General features: G+C 38.9%; 1 protein-coding gene across 1 annotated transcript in view; it reads right to left on the bottom strand.

Annotated features, from left to right (window-relative positions):
* Positions 1 to 22,287, bottom strand: part of plxna2 (plexin A2) — a 221,716-nt gene that overhangs the window by 32,386 nt on the left and 167,043 nt on the right. Inside the window, exons 16-22 of the mRNA XM_051879828.1 lie at positions 20,686 to 20,853; positions 16,483 to 16,576; positions 7,418 to 7,657; positions 6,348 to 6,491; positions 4,690 to 4,924; positions 2,723 to 2,865; positions 2,142 to 2,410 (exon numbers count right to left, since the gene is read on the bottom strand). Coding sequence (XP_051735788.1) covers positions 2,142 to 2,410; positions 2,723 to 2,865; positions 4,690 to 4,924; positions 6,348 to 6,491; positions 7,418 to 7,657; positions 16,483 to 16,576; positions 20,686 to 20,853 — 1,293 coding nt within the window. The remainder of the gene's footprint in view (positions 1 to 2,141; positions 2,411 to 2,722; positions 2,866 to 4,689; positions 4,925 to 6,347; positions 6,492 to 7,417; positions 7,658 to 16,482; positions 16,577 to 20,685; positions 20,854 to 22,287) is intronic.

Below are 22,287 nucleotides of genomic sequence, written 5' to 3' on the forward strand. Positions count from 1 at the left end.
AAAATGAGAACGAGAGAGAGAGAGAGTAATGCCTTTTATTAAAGGAACAGAGAAGAAAATTAGTGAGATGGAGCCCAATCGATGTGGAGGGAGTGGAGGCCAGCAGTACTTGCGGAAACAGCGGTGTTCGTTTAACCGTAACACCAACAGGAATCTATGTGGCCGAAAGCGATAGTGGAAGAGGAAGGAAACAGTAAATAAATGAAAACACGACAGAAAGGGACGGCTTTGTAGGGTTTCCAAAACAGCCGTCTTGTTCTCCAGATGCTTCCTGGAAAAGTGAAGACAAGAAGCTGCGAACGATACCAAAAGGAGCATGTCGAATCAATAATCTCCTAAATTCCCATAGAAAAAAAAGGAAAAAGTGTCATCAAAAACCACGGGCCCCTGATCCCCATGGCCCAGCCTGCCAGTGCGGGGGGATTAGTGTTTTGTGTTCCTAATGACAGCAGATAATGAGAGAGATGCGGCGTCTGTCACGTAAAATAACGGCGTAATCCACATTTCCCCTGCATCTATTTACCGAGACTATTAATGAGCTGAGTCACGTAGCGAAACACCAAAAATCATTCAGTAAGAGTGAGAGAGCGCGAACGAGGAATGGCTGCGGTGTTTGTTTGGTCTGTCTGCTTTGAATATTCAAAGTGTGATGTATAGCTGATATAACGCCGCAGTCAGCGGGAACAAATCACCTCCAGCTAAAGCTAAAATACACTCGGCCTCCATCAAGCAGGGCCGTAATGAAATCGGCCGCGGACTGTGCTGTGTGTTAGTCCTCGGGCAACTCTTTGTTTAATCATTATTAGTCTAAATCTTCTAGTTGATACGCTGCTTTGGAAAGACTGAAAAACCAGTACAAATTTAGAGGGAAAGCATAAAGGACAGCCGAGAGCGCGAGAAAGGAAAACAAGTGGATTTGAGCTGCTCATGAATGTTTTATGAGTACCTCGCATACAAATGATAAGTGACACTTACAATGGGGCTGTACTGAGAGACTGGAGAGAAGCAGACTTATAGATCATGAATCAATATAGCTATAATGCTAGGCTAAGATACCAGAGCAAAACTTTAAAGGAACACTCCACTTTTTTTTGAAAATAGGCTAATTTTCCAACTCCCCTAGAGTTAAACAGTTGAGTTTTACCGTTTTCGAATCCATTCAGCCGATCTCTGGGTCTGGCGGTACCACTTTTAGCATAGCTTAGCATAGTTCATTGAATCTGATTAGACCGTTAGCATCTCGCTCAAAAATGACCAAAGAGTTTCGATATTTTTCCTATTTAAAACTTGACTCTTCTGTAGTTACATTGTGTACTAAGACCGACGGGAAATGAAAATGCAAGGCACGCTCCCTGTGCATGGTATGGCAGCAAAGTTCCTTGATTATTACGCCGGAATGAGAGTATAGTTCCTAGCCATATCGGCCTAGAAAATCGCAACTTTTCATTTTCTGTCGGTCTTAGTACACGATGTAACTACAGAAGAGTCAAGTTTTAAATAGGAAAAATATTGAAACTCTTTGGTCATTTTTGAGCGAGATGCTAACGGTCTAATCAGATTCAATGCACTATGCTAAGCTATGCTAAAAGTGGTACCGCCAGACCAGGAGATCGGCTGAATGGATTCGAAAACGGTAAAACTCAACTGTTTAACTCTAGGGGAGTTGGAAAATCAGCCTATTTTCAAAAAAAGTGGAGTGTTCCTTTAAGATCAGTTAGTAATGTATCCATTTTAAGAGCCACCATTATGCTCATTTACAGGTAAAAATGTTTGTTTAGGGGCTCTGTAAAATTCTGTCATGAAACTCTAGATGGCGCAGGCTCACATGTCCTTAACTCAATCTGCTTGCAATTACATAATTTCTATAGGGCACATCTGATTGGTCCCTGTTGTATCAGTAGCCAATGAGCTTGCTGCTCAACATTCAAATTCTTGTCTATTATTTGCTGTAGCAGTTTGCAGTGCACTTTCAGAAACCCTCCCCCCTCCCCAGCTCCACCTGTATAGATCTATATTCTATAATCAGCTATATTACACTCTAAAGGAACTGTGAAATCAAAAACTACTTGAAAAAAGTAATTGAAAAACTAATACTGAACAAAAAAAAAAAAAAAAACGCAAACATGAAGTAAACAGCAAACCTCCTAAGAAGTAGTTTGGGGTGGTTCTTGCTCTCCAGGTTCTTGTCGATGAGGTCGGAGAGCAGGTGTTTGAGCACATCCGTGGCGTATTCCAGTCGACCCTGGAGAGCCGTCATTATGAGCGACGCCACATTGCCACGGTCACGCATGGAGAAGGAACGCTGCATTTCCAGCGTACGGATGAATGTCAACAAAAACACCTTGTTGTTTATCAGCTGGGCAAACAGCTTCAGAGCTCTTTCAACACACAGCTGCCCATTACCAGAAACCTGGAACACACAACAACATCTCTGTCAATGAACTAGACTGTCAATGAACTAAAATCCTTAAATACGTAATTTACCTAAAAAAAGAGCACCAAAATGTTGTTTTCTATTTATACAGCATTGAGCTGGGAAAAAAGTGAAATCTCACTGGTCTAAAATCCTGCCCCATATAACTGTATATTGAACATCCAGTAAGATTGGCTATGATTGTGTCACATGGCACCGAAGTGTGCACCCATGTTACACCTGGTTAGGACAACTTGTTAGAGAAAAGTGTTCATTAAACAACTCCTGTTAAAGTAGACTGCAGCCCACCTCCAGCTCTCTGAGCACAGGATGGTCCTCGATGCCAGGGAATAGCACTCTCATGGCATAGGTGCGGTAATCCAGATAGGGGATACCAGCCCGGTCCAGATCACTCGTCAACTCATTGATATCAGTCTGCAGTTCTGCAAAAGCTGAAAACAAAAAGAGAAGGGGAAAAAAAGAGACAATTTCAACACTGAGTAATTCACAGTTCAATGTCCAAGTCATTTTTTTTTGCCACAAAATCTAAAGAAACAATATAATAAATTATATTTTGCTTAATTTGCCTATTAATTTGAGATTGTGACATTTTTGTTGATTAAGCATATTCTTGTCAAATTCTACTGTAATACAAAAAAAAAAAAAGAAGAAAAAAAGAAGAAGAAAGAAATGCAAACTGCATCATGTAGTACTTGTTGTTGTACTATGCTTTAATTAAATGATGATGAGAAAACAACTGCATTAAAATGTATGAAAGATTTATTTTTTTAAAATTACTCTATTATATGAAAATCACCACTAACATTAATGGGTTTATTAATTAATAAATGTAATTAATGAAAAAAAAAATAATATATATATATATATATAATACTATCAAATAATATTTTACCCTCAAAATAAAAGATCAGTAAGCATTGCACAATAATAAGAATTTAGCAAGGAAGATGTTTTTAATTGCCATCAAAAAATAGGACTAATTTTCTTAATGCAAAATATAATTTCTTACTTAAAATTTTGGGGTGATTTATGAACATTTCTTGAGTTTTGGGTTTGTAGCCACATAAAAGGTCCACACACATGCTAAAACCTGAACTGCTGTTCTAGTCAACATCTCTGAAGACTTTGTTTTGTCCAGTTTGAGGTTTTTATGAAGTTCCTGAAGGGTGTTGCAGGCAGACGAAGGGCGCAAACCAAAATAACCTCTCAGCTTCTCTCTATTTATGGTTTTCTCACTCACACAAACACACACAGAGAGTAAATTGCAGGCTGCTGAAGTGCTTGTCCCCTGCTGGTGGAGACTGGAGGTGGGATGTCTTTAATTGGGTCCATTCTGACAGAGCCTGGGGCAGCACTCTTTCCTGAGGGAGTTATCTATCTCTCTTACTCTCTTCCCTCACGTTTCCTTATTTCTCCTTTCTGAAACGTTTTTTCTGCCTTAACTCTATCGTCTCCCCTCACCTGTCCCTCTCTTCATCTTGGTCGGGCGTTTCTCTCAATGCCTTTCACTTATCTTAAACTCACTCGTAGGCGTTCATGGAGTGCAGGGCTCAATCTGCCCCTTTAATACTTCTACATCTTATATTCCTTGAGGCTCTAGAGTCAGTCAACACAAACCTCATCCTCTCAGTCTCACTAAACATGGGTCAGGGACATGCTTTTGCCTGCATTGTGTATAAGAAATCCTGTTTTATCTGTCAGCCTCCTGGAACCCTCAGATGATGATGTGTATTGCATCATTCTATGGCTAAAGATTTAATTGGTACAATTTGATTAATAAGAATATGACATCATCTGAACTAAAACAAACACCATGTGCTGTATTTCTGGAGTGTGTTGTTGAGTTTTCGGTGAGTAAGAGAAAAAAGGAATATTAGAACAAACACAACTAACATTATATATGTTCAAATATTTAAATTATTTAAAATACTGGTTAGCGCATTTGATGCTTCAAATCCATTCTCTGACAGAAGAGACTGATTAAAACACCAGGTGTAAACGGGAATGTGTCTCCCTCGTCTACTTGTAATCCGATTGACCAAAACACATCTTAATACCAGGTTAAACAGGGTCTAAAAAGATCAACAAGTGTCAGAAACAAATTGAAATGCTCTAACCATTACCTGACTTACTAAACTATTTTTTATCCAGGACACGACAGTCCTGCTTTTTGGTCAACAAGATCAGTTTCTCCCAAATAAACACAAATAATCAATAAAGCAACATAGTGAAAAGGCGATTTTTGTCTTTCTCACCTTCCTTGCACTCCAGTGCGACCCTGGACTCCAGGTTGTCCATTTGCATCTGGAGTCGCTTGAGTGTGAGGTCGTTCTCACGAGATTTACGCTTGTAGGCAATAAGCACGAGGATGACGATGATGAGAAGCAGTCCACCACCGGCAGCGATGCTGACAATGGCAGGAAGAGTCAGGAGGCTGTCAGAAAGAATGTTTACTGAACCGGGGGACACATGCAGACCACCGACCTGCACCTGAGAGAACAAACGCACATATATACACATGAGAATCAGTTAAGAATAAATGCACACACAGATACTCATATAAAGATGCACACACAGAGATACAGAGTGTAAAAATATACCTTACCCACTGAACCAACAAAAATAGAGGAAAAAAAAAAACATACACATTGCTTTGAGTAAGTTTTGGGCAGCACTAGCAATAATTGGTTTTCTGTTCCTAGGGAACCAGGTGACAGCAACAAGACTGTTGCATTGCTGAAGGTCTGGCCTGCATCTCCACCAGCGGTACAACAGTAGTAAGTAATGAGTGTTTAAACAGGGCATTTAACACACTGTAAACCCTAATGCTCAAAATACTTAATTGTTTTGAGTAGGACAAAATTAAATTGAACAAATTAGTTCAGTTAAATTAACTGTATTAACTGAGTATTTAGAACTTTCTTTTTCTTTTGAGTTCACAGCACTGACATATTTCAAGTAAACTGAACTGTTTCATTGTTTTGAGTTGTATGAACTAATTTGTTTTAATTTAGACTAACTTAAGTTTAACTGAAGCTGGGCTGGGATTTCTATTTCCCAGCATGCTTTGCCCATGGCACTTGAAAAGGAGAGTAAATGCTAAAATTAAGTGTTTTATAATGTTTTTTTTTTTTTTTTTTTGTGCAAGATTAATAGTAAGGGAGATTTAGTAGTGATTAATGTTTTGTTATGCTAATTTAGAAAAGTTTCTGTTAATGTGGGCTTTAGGAAAGTTACCATCATGGTGACAAGTGGCACATGCTGCTTGGTTTGAGAGTAGGTAAGTTACATGATTTAAGTTTCTGTACTCATTCAGTAAGAGCTATACCATGCTATTGTTAACATTTTAGCAATTCTGTCAGGACCACTATCGTCAAATACGATTGATAATGCATAGAGTTTGTATTGGCGGTATGGTTCTGTTCTGGGCAAGAACTCCCTGTGCATCCATGGTGTTTTCTGAATTTTCTTATTAGGGTTTACAGTGAAGTAAGTAAATAACTCATCTGATTTGCAAGAACTCAAGGTTCTTCAAGGTAGGAACAATTATCATGCATGAGTACTACAAACTCAAAACTTAGTTCTGCTTACTTAAAATTGGGAACATCATAGCTTAAAAAATCTGATGTAACTGATTGCCTCAATTTTTTTGAGTTAGCCCAACTTATTCAGGTTTACAGTGCACACACCTCAACAGCACAGGTCTCAAATCTAGTAAACAAGTACTAAAGGGCCTTTAGAATCTTACTGACCCCAAACTGGGGTGCTGTGTCCTGAATGACAAAAAAAGGGTACTGAGATACATTTCAATAAATCAGAAATACAATTTATGGGTTTTGATCTGGATTTAAAGATATTTCAGATTTAAGCTGGATGTGTCCAAAAAATTCCCAACATACACATGCATACTTACCATGATTTTGTACTGGCCGGTGAGATTAGGTGGCTCACACAGCAGTTGAGACTCAGATACGGTGACAGAACAGGGAGTCTCTCCTATCAGAACAGTGTAATTAAGCTTCACTCCTCCAGATGCCAGTGGAACCAGATTCTTACCCTGGTACAAACACAAAACACATGAATGATGGTTAGTTGTGTTTGAAAAACGTACATTACTGAATATTTATGTGTATATACCAGTGCTGTCAATCGATAAAAAAAAAAAAAACTAAATTAATCACACATTTTTTTCTGTGATTAATCATGATTAATCGCATCTAACATCAAAGTTTTTAATATATTTTTATATATTCTAATAATGTCACATTTAATCTCCAAATTAGTGTAAAAACAACATAAAGACAGTATATTTTAAATATTTAATCTAACAGGTAGGAAATATAGAGAAATTACAGTAAATAAATTTATCAAACACTTCACAGTCTTCACTGCATAACTTATAAATTAAATATAAAATAATCCTTATTAAACCTATAAAAGTTATTCAGTCAAGAGCAGTGAGTGATTTTCTCTTTTTCTTTTGTTGTTTGATTAACCTTAATGACAAACCGCAGCAGGTTTATTAGGCTGCGGTCACTTTAAGATCTGACGCACATGACGCGGATCTGACAAGCACCCCATTTCCTCACAACTCTTTACATTCATTTGAGACCTTATTTAACTCATTTAAGACTGTGCTTATGAGGATACGCGACAAAATGGGCAATGGGTTTTTTTCCGTTCAAGCTTGAAGGAGAACTCAATGCGGCCGGAGCATTTGCAAGAGTAAGAATGTGATCATATAATGTAAAGCTAGCTAAAGGATGTCGGGGGAAAAAACGGATGCTGTGTTAATTACGTTAAATATTTTTAATGCGTTAAACTGAAAAAAAAAAAAAAAAAATTCTCATGCATTACATGTTAATTTTGACAGCCCTAGTATATACATATATACTTTCAGGATACATTGTATATGCTTGGATAGTAACAGTCTGATCTGTACCTCTCAGGTCAAAGGGTCAAGTGTGTGGTGGCTGGACGTACCTTTAAAATGATAGGTGATCCAGGTTTCTGTTCCAGTATGCCATTGGTGCTGAGAGGCTCAAAGTAAGGGTTGGGGTAGTACATGAAGTTAGTGTTATTGTACACTAAAAGAGCCTGCACATTATTGAAGATGAAACCAAACTCGTCTGCGTGCTTGACTGAGTCCAAACCCGGCCTGTACTCGGCTGTCAGCGAGGGAGCGAAACAGCTCATAGTCGTGGTGTTCAGAACCTTACACACCTGGAAATGAGAGAGAAATATGCTTTATTTTCATCACCAGTTTTCGAGAGTAATTGTTATTCATTGTTTCATCTCACTTCAGTTCTTTCCCATTAAGATCCCTTTGATACCATCTGTTTTCAAGTGTTTTACTGAACTGAAAAGACTGCAGATGCATTTCCTTTTGTTAGACAACAACGGAGCTGGAGAACAAAGGAAAGACTACCTTTTAAACTCAAAAATCAGAAACAAACTCAGAGAGAAAACATTAAAAGTGTAAATTACACTCTTCAGATCGAATCTAGCCACATCACACTTTACTGTGTGTGATGTATTTCATGACAAAAATGAACTGGCATATCTACTAGTTCGGGTCGCTTGAAAAAAAAAGTTATCATATTTTTGCATAAATAAAAAGAAGCATATTTTAGGACCATTTGGATTTGTTGCATTGTGATATTATTTTTATGACAATTTTCCCATTGTTATTAAAATTGCAAAGTACATCACAGTGGTATTTGTCTCTAATTAACAATAATTTATGCTGTTATTTATTTATTTATTTAAAAAAAAAAACAAGTTTAAAAAATACTGTACTACAATAAAGAGAATATAATGAGCAACTAAAATGAGCACAATTAATAATAACAACAAAATAATGAAAAATTGGAGGGAAATGTCATTTATTGGATGAAAATATTTAAATAATGCAAAAAAAAAGTTCTTAAGGCTTAATTTTGTGTCATTTCTTTTTTATTTTTATTTATAATGTTCTGCAAAATATTTTTAGGGGGATTAGGGGAACATTTTTTGTCAGAAGTTTGACATTTCATGAGTTTGGAACTTGCAACACAAGCTAATGTATCGCTAACCGCTACGCCTCAGATCCAATGTGATTACATTGTTGAGCTGAAATGACGCAAGCTGTAGCACTCTCATACCTCAAGTATGCAACAACTGTGATCTGTACTGCATAAACATCAGCAGTCACACTTGACGGACGCACTCACGTCTACGTGCACAGGCACCGAGCCGTTCCCTTGGAGTAGCACTGACGCTCGAACAACAAAATTGATTGCTGTGAAACTCTGACTGTGCCGGGAGGTTTTCATCTCATTTCTTTCTTCTCCCCGACTCTCGGGGGAGAAACTTAATTAGAGCTAAATATCTTCAAAGCACGGCAGGACCGGCGAGCACCACACCTCCTACTCGCATCTCGCCTCCTCGCAGCCAGAGCCGCAATCGATACTAACTCATTTTGACCACACAAACTTGATTTTCGTGAGATTGAGGGTGCATCTCATTCCATAGCTTTTGGTTCCTCATTCCTTTGCTCTTCCTCTTCACTCGGCCCTCGAGGAGTGTATAATAAGTGATATTTGTCAATTCTGAGATCACGATGGTTTTCTTGTCAGTGATTAACTGGTATTGGCTTTTGCTTGCTCTCTAGGTCAGTGCCATTACTAGTAAACACTCTTGAGGTTTTCATCTTCAAGGCCGAATTCTCGGAATGAACTGACAGTCTGAGAAAAAAATAAGGCGCACACACACACACACACACACACACACACACACAAAAAAAGCAAAATACAGCCTCTGTTTTTGGACATGAGGATTTGTGGATGTTCTGACCCTCTGAAAGTGTACTTCACATTGAATATCCTTCAAAAACTCGAACCAGGGCTCGAACCTGCAACCTTCTGGTTCTGGTTTTCCTCAAATACATCAAAGTATCAAGCAGGACTGACTTACTATGCTTACTTAAAGTCAGGAAAACTTAAAAAGAAAACATGCTTCCAAAATTATGACTTTCATGTCAGCTGACTGAACAGTGTGTAGGTTTGAACAACATTTGACGTCGCCTCCGTGAGCTCGGGTCTCTTCTGTAGGCACTTCACATTACGCACCGTGTTTGCATGATAACAGAAGCTCTCTTGCAGCTCAGAGGGGCTGGATCTGGTTAAAAATGAATGGGATTCTATAACTCTAAAGTCACACTGTCATCAAAACCTGTAATCCCATTACACACTCCACAGCACCACACGTCAGGTAACTGAGAGAGCGCGGTGGAAATGCAGATCTAGTCAAATTGTTGAAAAACTGATTCTTAGCTGAGCTAAAAAGCAAGAGGAGCTACAATCAGTCATTGAATATAGAAAAATGACAAGACACTTCTTATGACAAACATTAATAAGACTTAAAAAAAAAAAAAAAAAATTTAAAAACTTAAATTTGTTATATATGTTATATGTACAAAACTAACATTAAATATTGTGAGAAAATTGCTAAATTTATATTTGGATTCACGTTAATTAACACGTTAAAATTAATTCTCAAGGATCATGTGACACTGAAGACTGGAGTAACGATGCTGACAATTTAGCTTTGCATCACAGAAATAAATTACATTTTAAATTAAAGCTGCAAGCAGCGTTGAAAGGGTCCTCGCACCCAGGGCCACAGCCACCCGGTGGCCTTAGGGAAACAGTGAACAGTGGGCGACATGCATGTTAGCGGGTAAATATACAGTAGGAGAAATATGACGTGCTACACTTCTTGCTGCCAGCAGGTGGTGCTTTGACTATAACTGAATATTGCCATGTAGATGTCTTCAGGTCAGGACTCTTACCAAAGGTGTGAAGTTTGGGGCAGGTCGGACATTGTATGCCTGACTTACAACAGCTTCCTGTTTCATGGCAAAACATCAGACTTTGTCAGGCTGCCAAGGACACGCTGCTCAACGAAAACTCAAGATCTTCGCAATTTAACATTGCTAAGGCCTTAAGATTAGACTGACCATATATGATGTTGATCTGATTAAAGCTCTAAGAGGAGATCATTAAAGTACAACGTCTGGAAATGGCAAAAACTGCACAAATTTAGCAAAGAAAACTCAAAATATCTGACTTCCTGTTGGTTTTCAGATTTTCGCCAGGAGACTTTTTAGTAGTTATTGGGCTGTTACATGTGTCTACCAAATGTCATACCTGTACGTGAAACGTAGCACGAGGGAAGCTTCGTTGAATTTTATAGGTGGCGCTATTGAGCCATTTTGCCACACCCAATTCTGAAACCTTATCAGATTTAAATTTTCGCCAATTCTGACGCATGTTCAAAGTTTTGTGAGGTTTTGAGCATGTTTAGGCCCTCAAAAATTAATTAAGGAGAAGAATAATAAGAAACGGAGCAATTCCAATATGGTCCTCACACCGTTGGCACTCTGGCCCTAAATATATTCAAATAGAAGAGAGTTATTTTTTAAAATGGCAATAATATTTCACAGTATTACTGTTTTGACTGTATTTTTAATCAAATAAATCCAGCCTTGCTGGGCATACGAGACTTCTTTCAAAAACATTATAAAACCTTAACGACCTCAAACATTTGAACATTTGTCTATATATATGGTTGTGGTTGAAGGTTGCAGGTTGAGCCCCACAAGACCCATGAACTATCATCATTGTGCCCTTGAGCAAAACACTTAAACCGGATTGCTTCAGGGATATTGTCACTGTAGTAAGTGTACTGTTACTCACTCAGGATTAAAGTGAGCACTAAATTATTACTAACTCCAGTGATGACAGCGGAGGACAGTTCCAGCAGTTTTCCGGTTCATGGACCACTCCTACTAAACACTGAACCTGCAACCTTTGTGTTATTGAATTGAAAAGCTGAATGGCGCACAACGCTGCTGCCCAGCTAAGCAGGACAAGATAAGGATCTAATGCGATTGAACCGCGTGTGTGTTTCTCTGTCCTTCCGTGGCAGTGCCATGTCAGAGACAGATGCTGTGGCCACTACCAGCTTGGCACGGCCGGGAAGAGCCTAGCGCAGCCTCTGCATGCCATCTGTTTCAAACTGGCTGGACACACACTGGCTGTTGTCACATTTTGTCTTGCTGTACCAGTTTGTTTCTTCACTTCCGCCCACATCAAGCTACCAGTTTTCCAACAGTAGGGGGAAAAAAATGTAGCTTTCCACATGGCTGGATTTAATTAGTAGGTTTTAATTGTATTTTAAATAACACCTGTTATAAGCAGAAGGAAATGCAGATACTGAGTGGGTCAAAAGCAAATGTGTTTTTAGCTGTACTGCAGGGGCTGCACCAGACTAATAACATCTGAGTTCCTCTCCTGTCCTTCCATGACCAGGCTGCAGTAGCTGCAGGTATTTGGCTGTGGAAATAATTGGGATCCTTTTCTGTCTCTCTGAAATAATTGGATTCAGGTTCTTCCATGAACTGACACATGACTCAGCACAAAGCACAGTCCTACCCGCCTAAACTAATGAATCCAAGCATCTCTCTCCACTCATCTCTCTGTCTCTAGGACAAAGAGTTGCATAGAGACTGGCTAAAATCTGTCTCGAGTTACTCGGGTCAGTGAAAACAGTACTAATGCCCAAAAGGGATAGTTCAGCCAAAAATGAAAAGTCTGTCATCATTTACTCATCCTGATGTTGTTCCAAACCTGTGTGAGTTTCTTTTCCTCTGTGGAACACAAAAAAGATATCTATATATATCTCTATATATACCTTAATAATAATAAAAAACAAAGATATGACATCCAAAGTATATAAGGTAGTACAACTAGATCTCTTTTGTTGAATCCAAAAGGTTTTAATTATATTTTGCATATAAAGGTATTTTAAAGATTTTGAAGTGTCCAAAGGTCATTTGGTTTAACCGCCCAAAGGCCAATACAGCTATTTCATTTGTGATTAAAATATCTTAAAATGTAATAAATGTACATATTTTTTATTCTGGCATGATTTTATAACATCATATATCAACATAGTGCAAAATGGTATTAAAATTATGTGTAGAAGCCGTTGCTTTGTTGTGAGAAAGAATGTCCGGAAAAATGAATTTCATTGATGTCATTTGGAGTAACCAAAATAAAGGGACCATTTTGGATCAAGTCATGCGGTCAGTATCATGTGACAGGATGTGACATCATTCAGACACCTGCAAAGGACCACATGGTCGTGAAGCAAAGTAACTAACTCTCTTTTAACTATTTGAAAAATCCATGTTTTCACTTGCTCATACGCATGTCCCGAAACATCAGGTCATTCGGTACAACCGCTATAAAACATGGAAAATGTTGTAATATTTTAAAAACTCGTACTAAATATAAAATGTTTGATTGTCCTTTCAATAGCTAGCTAGATATCAGCCTGTTAGCACTGTTTGAAAGTATCGTCATTCGGTATAACCCAAAGTGTCATTCGCTAAATCCGAAATTTTGGTTAAACTGAAAGACTTTTTTGGTGGCAAATTTTGTCCATCTTGTAAAAAATGACAAAAGCAGTGTTAATTGATTATAAAAACCACATAATCTCATTGTTAGCACTTAAAACTTCAAAATTAATTATATCTCTATTATATTTTTTTTACACTTATTAAACCTTATTCGTCAACGACCCATATAGTCCATTAAGCAATCATTCCAAACCTGTTTGACCTTCTTCTGTGCAACAAAAATGTAGAATATATATATATATATATATATATATATATACACACACATTTACTAATCCTTTAAACATTAACCTGCTCGATTGAAACACAGGAAGTACACTATGAAAAGCATGATATCTTCTTCTGAACCTTCCAAACTGACACAGGAGAATAGAAAGTTTTATGGTAATGACTGAGCAGAGTTGCCCACCAGCTCTGATTTATGCCCTTTGTTGTTTTAAGTACATGCGCATGTAAATATATGGGCAAAAAAATGAGACGGATGGAAATTAGGGTGAATGTAGAACAACTATAAGCATCTGCACGATTGTAGACAAACGCCCGTGGCTCTGTTAAATGCTAAGATGCTTTTATCATCCATAGTTCATGTTCTTCATGTTGGTTTTTTGCGAGCGCGCTCTTATCTGAGGTATCTGGGGAGGTCTTTGACACTGATTGGTGGGAGCGTCTGATCGCTTCGTTTTAGAAGAAAAAACTGAAGTGCCTTTGTGATCGGCTCAGATAGTGGCGTGCAACGCTTTAGGAATCCGTCTCCAGACTTCATTACCGAATCTCTTCGCTGCCGCATGTGTCAAGCGATTTTTTTCTTCTTCTTCTCCTCCTCGAGAGAAGACAAAGGTAGAAAAACTAATCTTTTAGCTATAATCAGGAAAATGATTAATGTCTCAATTGCGGGTTGGTGACAGGTACAGCAGGATGCACAAAGGCAATTGTCTGCCGTTCGCTCGCTTTCTGAGAACCCCGCCAGGTAACGGGAGGGGAGGAGAGGAGGAAGAGAAGCAATTTGGGGAGGAGGCAGATGACAGTTTGAAGGCTGTCTTGACGGCGCTCGGCTTTGATTGCCAGGCTCCGCGGCTGTTTTGTTCCCCATCTCCCTCTCCAAAAATACTGAGGAAAAGGAGGGATGAAGAAATACATAATTGTAACCTCAACGGTTAATAAAAATGCAGGGAATCAAAGAACCTCTTTGGTGATGATGCCTGAAAGAAGGAAGCCAACCTTTCTCTGTCTACCTCTCTTTTTCTTGCTCTGTTGTAAAAAGTAAGAAAGAGAAAGAAAGAAAGGAAGAGACAGCACTAGCACCCGACACATCAGACAGCGCCCACACAACATATTTCAGGAGTCCCTTTAAGAACTCTAAGAGCTCTGGGCTCTGTGAAGCGTGGTGAAACGCAGGGCTTCTGTCACTCCTCATTGCGCAGCCGGTGTCTCTTTTACTAAAAGTGACTTTCAGGAGAACTACCCGCACACGGGTACATCTGTACAGCTGGGGACTGAAGTGCAGTTATGCTGTCGGAAACAGAGGAAGGACGGCTATAGCAGTTTTGCTTTCACCTCAGTGAAGTAAGAGATAATGTGTGATTATTGCTGTTCTGAACACTTCCACACTTCACAAGATGCGTTTTACATATCATATTGCTCATACAAATGGTACATTGTGTCCTATCATACATCCTTCCACTCTTTTTTTTTTTTTGGCACCAAAAAACTCATAGTTAATTTCAATTATAAGCATTTTCCACCCTAAAACTAACTTTTTGCCACACTTGCCAATGGCTGCTGACTTAAAAAAATGTACCGGCCATAAATATATTTTACTGGGCATGAAACTGGCCAGTAAAGACATCAAAATGTTAGATACCAGTGAAAATTCACAATTCTCTATATTCCAATTTCGACAGCTAAAACTACTAGCCTAATTAATATAATTATTAAAGACAAGTAAACAGTCAGTAATAAAATAAGAACAAATAAATTACAAGCAAAAGCACAAATAAATAAATTATAACAGATGCAAATTAAATAAACAGTGCTTTTCAGGTTTTTCAGGTATGTCTGACAGTAGTTTTCAGGTACAGGAGTTTAATAAAGTAAGCAAATGTAAATAATCCATAGTCTTCACTGTATAAATTAAACATCCTTATTAATTAATCCTTATTAAAGTTACAGAAGTTATTCAGTCAAGAGCAGTGAGTGATTTTTTTCTTTGTCATTTCACAAACAGCAGCAGGAATATTATGCTGCTGTCACTATAAGAGCGAATGCACGGATCTAATATACTGATACTGTACACATGCGTTTACTTTCTCAACTGTTTACATTCACTTAAGACTATTTTTTGAAAACTATTTTTTGTGTGAATTTGTCCATTCAAGTGCAAGAAGACATGAAGGAGCGCTCAGTTTAGTATTCGATCAATGTCTGAGACGCGCGCTTTGGATGCTTCCCACACAGCGTGTGAGTAAAGAAATTAGCTTCCTTTCGCATCTTCTTGCGCTTGAATGTTTAAATTGCCAAGGCTTAAAGTTTCGTAACAATGCAGCACTGGTCCGTCAACTGTCCCGAGGGTGGTTCACGTTTGTTCGCATTCATGCATTGATAGAATTCATAAAAATGTTACCAGCCAAATGTCGACTGACACCATTTCATATACTTGCTATACTATATATACATATTTGTTAATCTAACATACAGTACTGCATACTTAAAAAAAAAAAAAAAAAAAAAAAAAAAATCAAAGAATGATAATACAATAGAAGATATGAGATGCCACTGGCTATCCCATCCTCCTGTCTGACCAAACCTAAAAATCCTGTTATGTTAATTAAAATTGGACCCCCTGCAGTGGTAAGCAAATTGAATTTGTACCAACTCCTCAGCCCTTGGGTCTTATTATTTTTGGGATATCTTTATGCTGACCAAGCCAATGTGTCTGCAGTTCATCATCCTTTGAAGCCCATTAACCAATACAACCCTCTTAAACTGGCCACTTTCCACCAATACTGCACTGGATGAAGCTGGTTTTATGCAGGATTCTACAAATAATGCCCAACAAAATCCAGTTCGGCAAAGGTGGTATGAGCAGAGTAAAATGCTCAAATTAAATGCCTCATCCACACCACTTTGTGCAGACTGAATAATTCAGCAGGGTACTTAGTCGAAATTACAGATACACAGCTTGAAAAAGAGGTCACGCAGAGGCTTGTGGGTAGGAGATATATGAGATTTCTGGAGCTGTGGCAGTGAGTCACAACGGATCTCGCCTCCGTGGGTCAACAGAAAAGACAGAAATTAGTCTAATGCATCACAAAAAAGGCAGCGCGCAGATTGTGTGATCCTCTCTCTACTGAAAGTCACTGATAATTAACTCAAACCTGCAGACAAAGCATTCCACTTCCCAAGGTCACGCATCTCAGAGGTCGAACTGATGCGATTTGGTTTCATCGCGTCGGCCCTAGTGAGATATCAGCTCACAAGATAGAGCCATTCTCCCACAAGCTCCTGAGCTCAGGTAACTAAGGTCATTTAAAAAGTGAGGGTGGATAATTGAGGAACCAGCGATAAAGCAAACGAAGCTACTCACGTTTACGGATTCCCGCCCGCCGTACTTGATCCGAATCCTCGGCTCCTGTATGACATCCAAGTTCGTCCCGGTCACCACCAGAGGCGTGTGTCCGCTGAAAAACACACAGAAGTAGTGAATGTGAATGGGGCGAATGTAAAAACTTTGACGAAGAGGTAACTCATCTCCATTTGAATCAAAACTTATTTCTTTGTGATGTGGCGCTTAGAAGATAATAAGCTTTTGAGAAGGTTCTGATTAAAGATGCTTTTAACCGGCTTCAGTAGATTTAATCAAACATACTAGACGTGTCTTTGAAAACACTAAAGGAACAGGAGCAGCGGTGATCCTGCTTAGCATTCTGGGAATGTCCACGGCTTGATAAAGCACAACAAAAGAGCTGGGAGTGGAATGGGTGAGGAGCTCTAACTCTAGGTCTTTCAGTTGTTTACTCTTGAGCACTTCATTAGCCAGGTGCCGCTCGTACGCTGTTCTGTTCAGTGTGGGTAATGCTCTGGTACAACAGCTACAACATTGTGACCCCATCTACTGATGCAATGGCATGGGACACTCACCCACAGGAAAATCACATATGAGATCCATTCAATATCTCAATTGTTTCTCCTAGACAGTAATATGGAACGACATGAGGGTGAGTAAAGGAGGACATTTTTGGTTGAACTACCCCTTTAAATCTCCTGAGCCATGAAAGAGCAACCTTTGAGCAATACAATGTTCCTATTGGTGGGCATGATTCTATATTTTTATGTCTAACTCCAGCTTGCAGTAAATCTGTATCTCAGCAACACTTATATAATTCTTCTCAGCACATTCTATTTCTGTCTTTTTGTGCTAATGTATATAATCATGTGCAGCACTTTGGTGTGAATATATTGAGGCTCTGTACACTGTAAAACCCGATAAGTTATGGTAACTCAAACCATTTGAGGAAACTGATTGCCGTAAACTATTTAAGTTTTAAAACCAGTAAGTATGAGTACTGTAAACTCATATACATTGAGTTAAATTCACTTATATTTTAGTGTTGGTTTAGTCAATCATTAGAGTAAACTCAACTTAAAGATTTTAAGTTTATTTTATTCATTCAGAATTCAGGTAACAAATCTTAACAACTATGTCGTTACTTAAATGGTTTGAGCTAAACTGATTGCCGTAAATGGTTTAAGTTCATCAAACTCAAAGTAATAAAGTTACATAAGACTAAAAGTCTTTGCACACTGAGTCTGAAATTTTCATCCGAATATTTTCATCTGAAATTTTCATCCGTTAAAAAATAAATACGACCTCAGGTTGTGTCAATCATGTTTACACACTGCCTCTGAAACTTTCGTCCATCATAAAAAAAATTCAGATCGGGTTCGATTTTCTGCGTTTTTTGCATCCGTAGCAAGCATTTTGAGAGGTGTTTTGACAATTCAGAGCCACCATACAAGCGAACGCCAAAATCCAGAATGGCGTCTGACAAGTTGATCCACTTCGTCTCGCAGCACAAAGCACTGTATGACAAACAAAGTGCGGAATAAATATATATTGGTGGTCTTCTTTTTAATATGATGCTCCAGTATCGCTAGCAAAGCATCAAACTGAGCCACTGACATCATGAAGTAAACTTTGAAGCGCTTGGGATAATCCTGGAGCTCCTTGATAAGGAGGTGGAACCCTCCTTCCTCTCTACGTGATCTCAGGATGGAATGGACCCAACATTTCCTCTTTCTTTTTAGCTTTTTAAGAGAAGAAAACAAAATCATCCTCACTGCTGGAAGACTTCATTTTGTATTGTTTAGCGAATTTTTTCACAACTGATTAATTAATACGCATCGGACTCAGTGTGCAAGGTTTCTGTGCGTGACGAATTTTTAGGATGACGAATACGAAAAAACGCATACGAAAATTTCAGAATCTTAAGCAAAACCTAACATTGGCACAAATTGTTGACAAAACAGGAGCACTGTAAAACTCAATAAGTTCAGAATACTCAAATCATTTAAGTAAAATAACTCATTTTGTTAAGTTAGTAGAAACTAAAATTTTTGTAACAAGTGGGGCAGGGCCAAGAGCCTTAGAAGCGGAGCAAGGCCAGTGTGGTGCACAGGTGTCTCTCATTAACAATCATGTCACCGGCATTGTTCTCAGCCTCGCCCCACTCATCATAATGTTAATTACAGTGGGTACGGAAAGTATTCAGACCCCCTTAAATTTTTCACTCTTTGTTATATTGCAGCCATTTGCTAAAATCATTTAAATTAATTTTTTTCCTCATTAATGTACACACAGCACCCCATATTTACAGAAAAACACAGAATTGTTGACATTTTTGCAGATTTATTAAAAAAGAAAAACTGAAATATCACATGGTCCTAAGTATTCAGACCCTTTGCTCAGTATTTAGTAGAAGCACCCTTTTGATCTAATACAGCCATGAGTCTTTTTGGGAAAGATGCAACAAGTTTTTCACACCTGGATTTGGGGATCCTCTGCCATTCCTCCTTGCAGATCCTCTCCAGTTCTGTCAGGTTGGATGGTAAACGTTGGTGGGCAGCCATTTTTAGGTCTCTCCAGAGATGCTCAATTGGGTTTAAGTCAGGGCTCTGGCTGGGCCATTCAAGAACAGTCACGGAGTTGTTGTGAACCCACTCCTTTGTTATTTTAGCTGTGTGCTTAGGGTCATTGTCTTGTTGGAAGGTAAACCTTCGGCCCAGTCTGAGGTCCTGAGCACTCTGGAGAAGGTTTTCGTCCAGGATATCCCTGTACTTGGCCGCATTCATCTTTCCCTCGATTGCAACCAGTCGTCCTGTCCCTGCAGCTGAAAAACACCCCCACAGCATGATGCTGCCACCACCATGCTTCACTGTTGGGACTGTATTGGACAGGTGATGAGCAGTGCCTGGTTTTCTCCACTCATACCGCTTAGAATTAAGGCCAAAAAGTTCTATCTTGGTCTCATCAGACCACAGAATCTTATTTCTCACCATCTTGGAGTCCTCCAAGCGGGCTTTCGTGTGTCTTGCACTGAGGAGAGGCTTCCGTCGGGCCACTCTGCCATAAAGCCCCGACTGGTGGAGGGCTGCAGTGATGGTTGACTCTCTACAACTTTCTCCCATCTCCCGACTGCATCTCTGGAGCTCAGCCACAGTGATCTTTGGGTTCTTCTTTACCTCTCTCACCAAGGCTCTTCTCCCCCGATAGCTCAGTTTGGCCGGACGGCCAGCTCTAGGAAGGGTTCTGGTCGTCCCAAACGTCTTCCATTTAAGGATTATGGAGGCCACTGCGCTCTTAGGAACCTTAAGTGCAGCAGAATTTTTTTTGTAACCTTGGCCAGATCTGTGCCTTGCCACAATTCTGTCTCTGAGCTCTTCAGGCAGTTCCTTTGACCTCATGATTCTCATTTGCTCTGACATGCACTGTGAGCTGTAAGGTCTTATATAGACAGGTGTGTGGCTTTCCTAATCAAGTCCAATCAGTATAATCAAACACAGCTGGACTCAAATGAAGGTGTAGAACCATCTCAAGGATGATAAGAAGAAATGGACAGCACCTGAGTTAAATATATGAGTGTCACAGCAAAGGGTCTGAATACTTAGGACCATGTGATATTTCAGTTTTTCTTTTTTAATAAATCTGCAAAAATGTCAACAATTCTGTGTTTTTCTGTCAATATGGGGTGCTGTGTGTACATTAATGAGGAAAAAAATGAACTTAAATGATATTAGCAAATGGCTGCAATATAACAAAGAGTGAAAAATTTAAGGGGGTCTGAATACTTTCCGTACCCACTGTACATACAGTTAATTTACATAAACATTACATTCAGATCTTTATGGTTGAATGATAGATAGCAAATAAAACATGCTATTATAACTATCAAAGAGACTGTCATTATATACTGTACTTGCATGTATATAATCAAACAACATACAGTATATGTGGTCTTAAAAGTTTTAAAGTTTTGAATGATCTATCTGAATGCAAGTCAGCCATTTATTCATTTTTATGAATAACACCACACAGCCTTGAACAAAGCTGCAGAACTGCATTCAGTGAATCAGATCAATTTCTTTCAGGAATGTGTCTGACATCCATTCAAACTGTCTTAGAATCATCAGTCTCAAAAAGTCAAAAGTGTTTGCTTACAGTGACTGAAGGCCACACTATCTGACTTAAATAATCCAATACTAAAACAATGCATCATTTATGTACTATTACCTGGCAATGCTCCATTCTGGTTCAATGCGTTGAACGGTGGGGTCGTCTATATACTCAAAATTCAGGCTCCCGTGGACCTGGGCGCGATCCACACTCACGTTGATCGGAACCGACCCCACTCCCGTCAGAGAAGGGGCGGAGTAACACACAATCTCCGTCATAGTTCTTCTGTGGGCAAGAAAATACAAACTAGTCAGATTCTGACAAGAGACTAACAACAACACAAAGTCTTTACTTAAAGGGATAGTTCACCCAAAAATAAGGCTCTAAATGGGTTAGCTCCTGTGTACTTAACCGACCTCTTATCACCCTACAATCTTTCACGCTCTTTAAGATCACAAAACTCTGGACTTCTGGTTGTACCTAGGATAGCTAAGTCCTCTAAAGGAGGGAGAGCGTTTTCACATTTGGCTCCTAAACTCTGGAATAGCCTTCCTGATAATGTTCGGGGCTCAGACTCGCTCACCCAGTTTAAATCTAGATTAAAGACACATCTCTTCAGCCAAGCATTCACATAATCCATCTCATATCAGATCAATTGCACATGACTATCTTTGCTTAATGTTATGAACAGCAGCTATGCTAATTATTCTCCATTTGCTTTTCCCGAGGTGACTAGAGAGTACATCAGTTTCAGTTTGGATCCAGCCTCTTAAGAAGACCTCAGATGACTAAAACTTTGGAAGAGACGGCGCCAACTCCTGCGATGACTTCAGAAGATGCAACATCTGGATCAACACGCACATTCACATTCTATAAATCCTAATTATTGTTAATATGTAATTCATTTTTCCAGGAGCTCTTTGCTTCTACCTCCAATTACATTGCTAACAGTGATTGTATGTTAATCGCCTAAATTATTACATTATTAGCTAACTGCAGTCTCCAAATTGTAATGTTGATATGCTTTCTCTGTAAAGCTGCTTTGAAACGATATGTATCGTGAAAAGCGCTATACAAATAAAAAAAAAAAAAAAAAAAAAAAAAAAAAAATGAAAATTCATTTTCTCACCCTCAAGTTATTCCAAATCTGTATGAATTTGGGTGAACTATCTCTTTAATAACAGATGGCTAGACTTATCGTTCAGACACACTATATATGAATGGTGCTAGTGGGCGGCTCTCTGCTCTTTTTCAATTGAAGTCTTTTCTTACAGCCCTCACTGAAAGTGCTACCTGTGCAAAGTGAGCATTAGTCATTCTCTGCAGCATATTAGAGAATCTTAAGCTATTACTTATGGCACCCTTGCAGGCTCGCACACACTCGTATGCGATCAGGAACGCGTCATCCTTCCACAGGAACACAGAGGAAAATAGAAATCTGCAATTAGCCGCTATCGCATTAAAGTAGTCACTCTCTTGCATCTTAAAGCACTACAATCAGCCTCATCTTTAAATTGAGATCCTGGAGTGAGAGGAAAAGGAGGAGATATAGGAAGAAGTCTGGCAGGGGGTACGATATTTACATACAGAAGTATGCTAGCAAAATTAGAACAAGAGGAAGAGGAAAGAGAGATGAAAAATAGGAAATCTAGAGGAACTTTAAGCATTTAATTGAAGGAAGTTTAAGCAGGAAGTCATTCGAAACACTCTCTAATGGAT

The sequence above is a fragment of the Ctenopharyngodon idella genome, chromosome 22 (assembly GCF_019924925.1).
Source record: "Ctenopharyngodon idella isolate HZGC_01 chromosome 22, HZGC01, whole genome shotgun sequence".
Classification (NCBI taxonomy): Eukaryota; Metazoa; Chordata; class Actinopteri; order Cypriniformes; family Xenocyprididae; genus Ctenopharyngodon; species Ctenopharyngodon idella.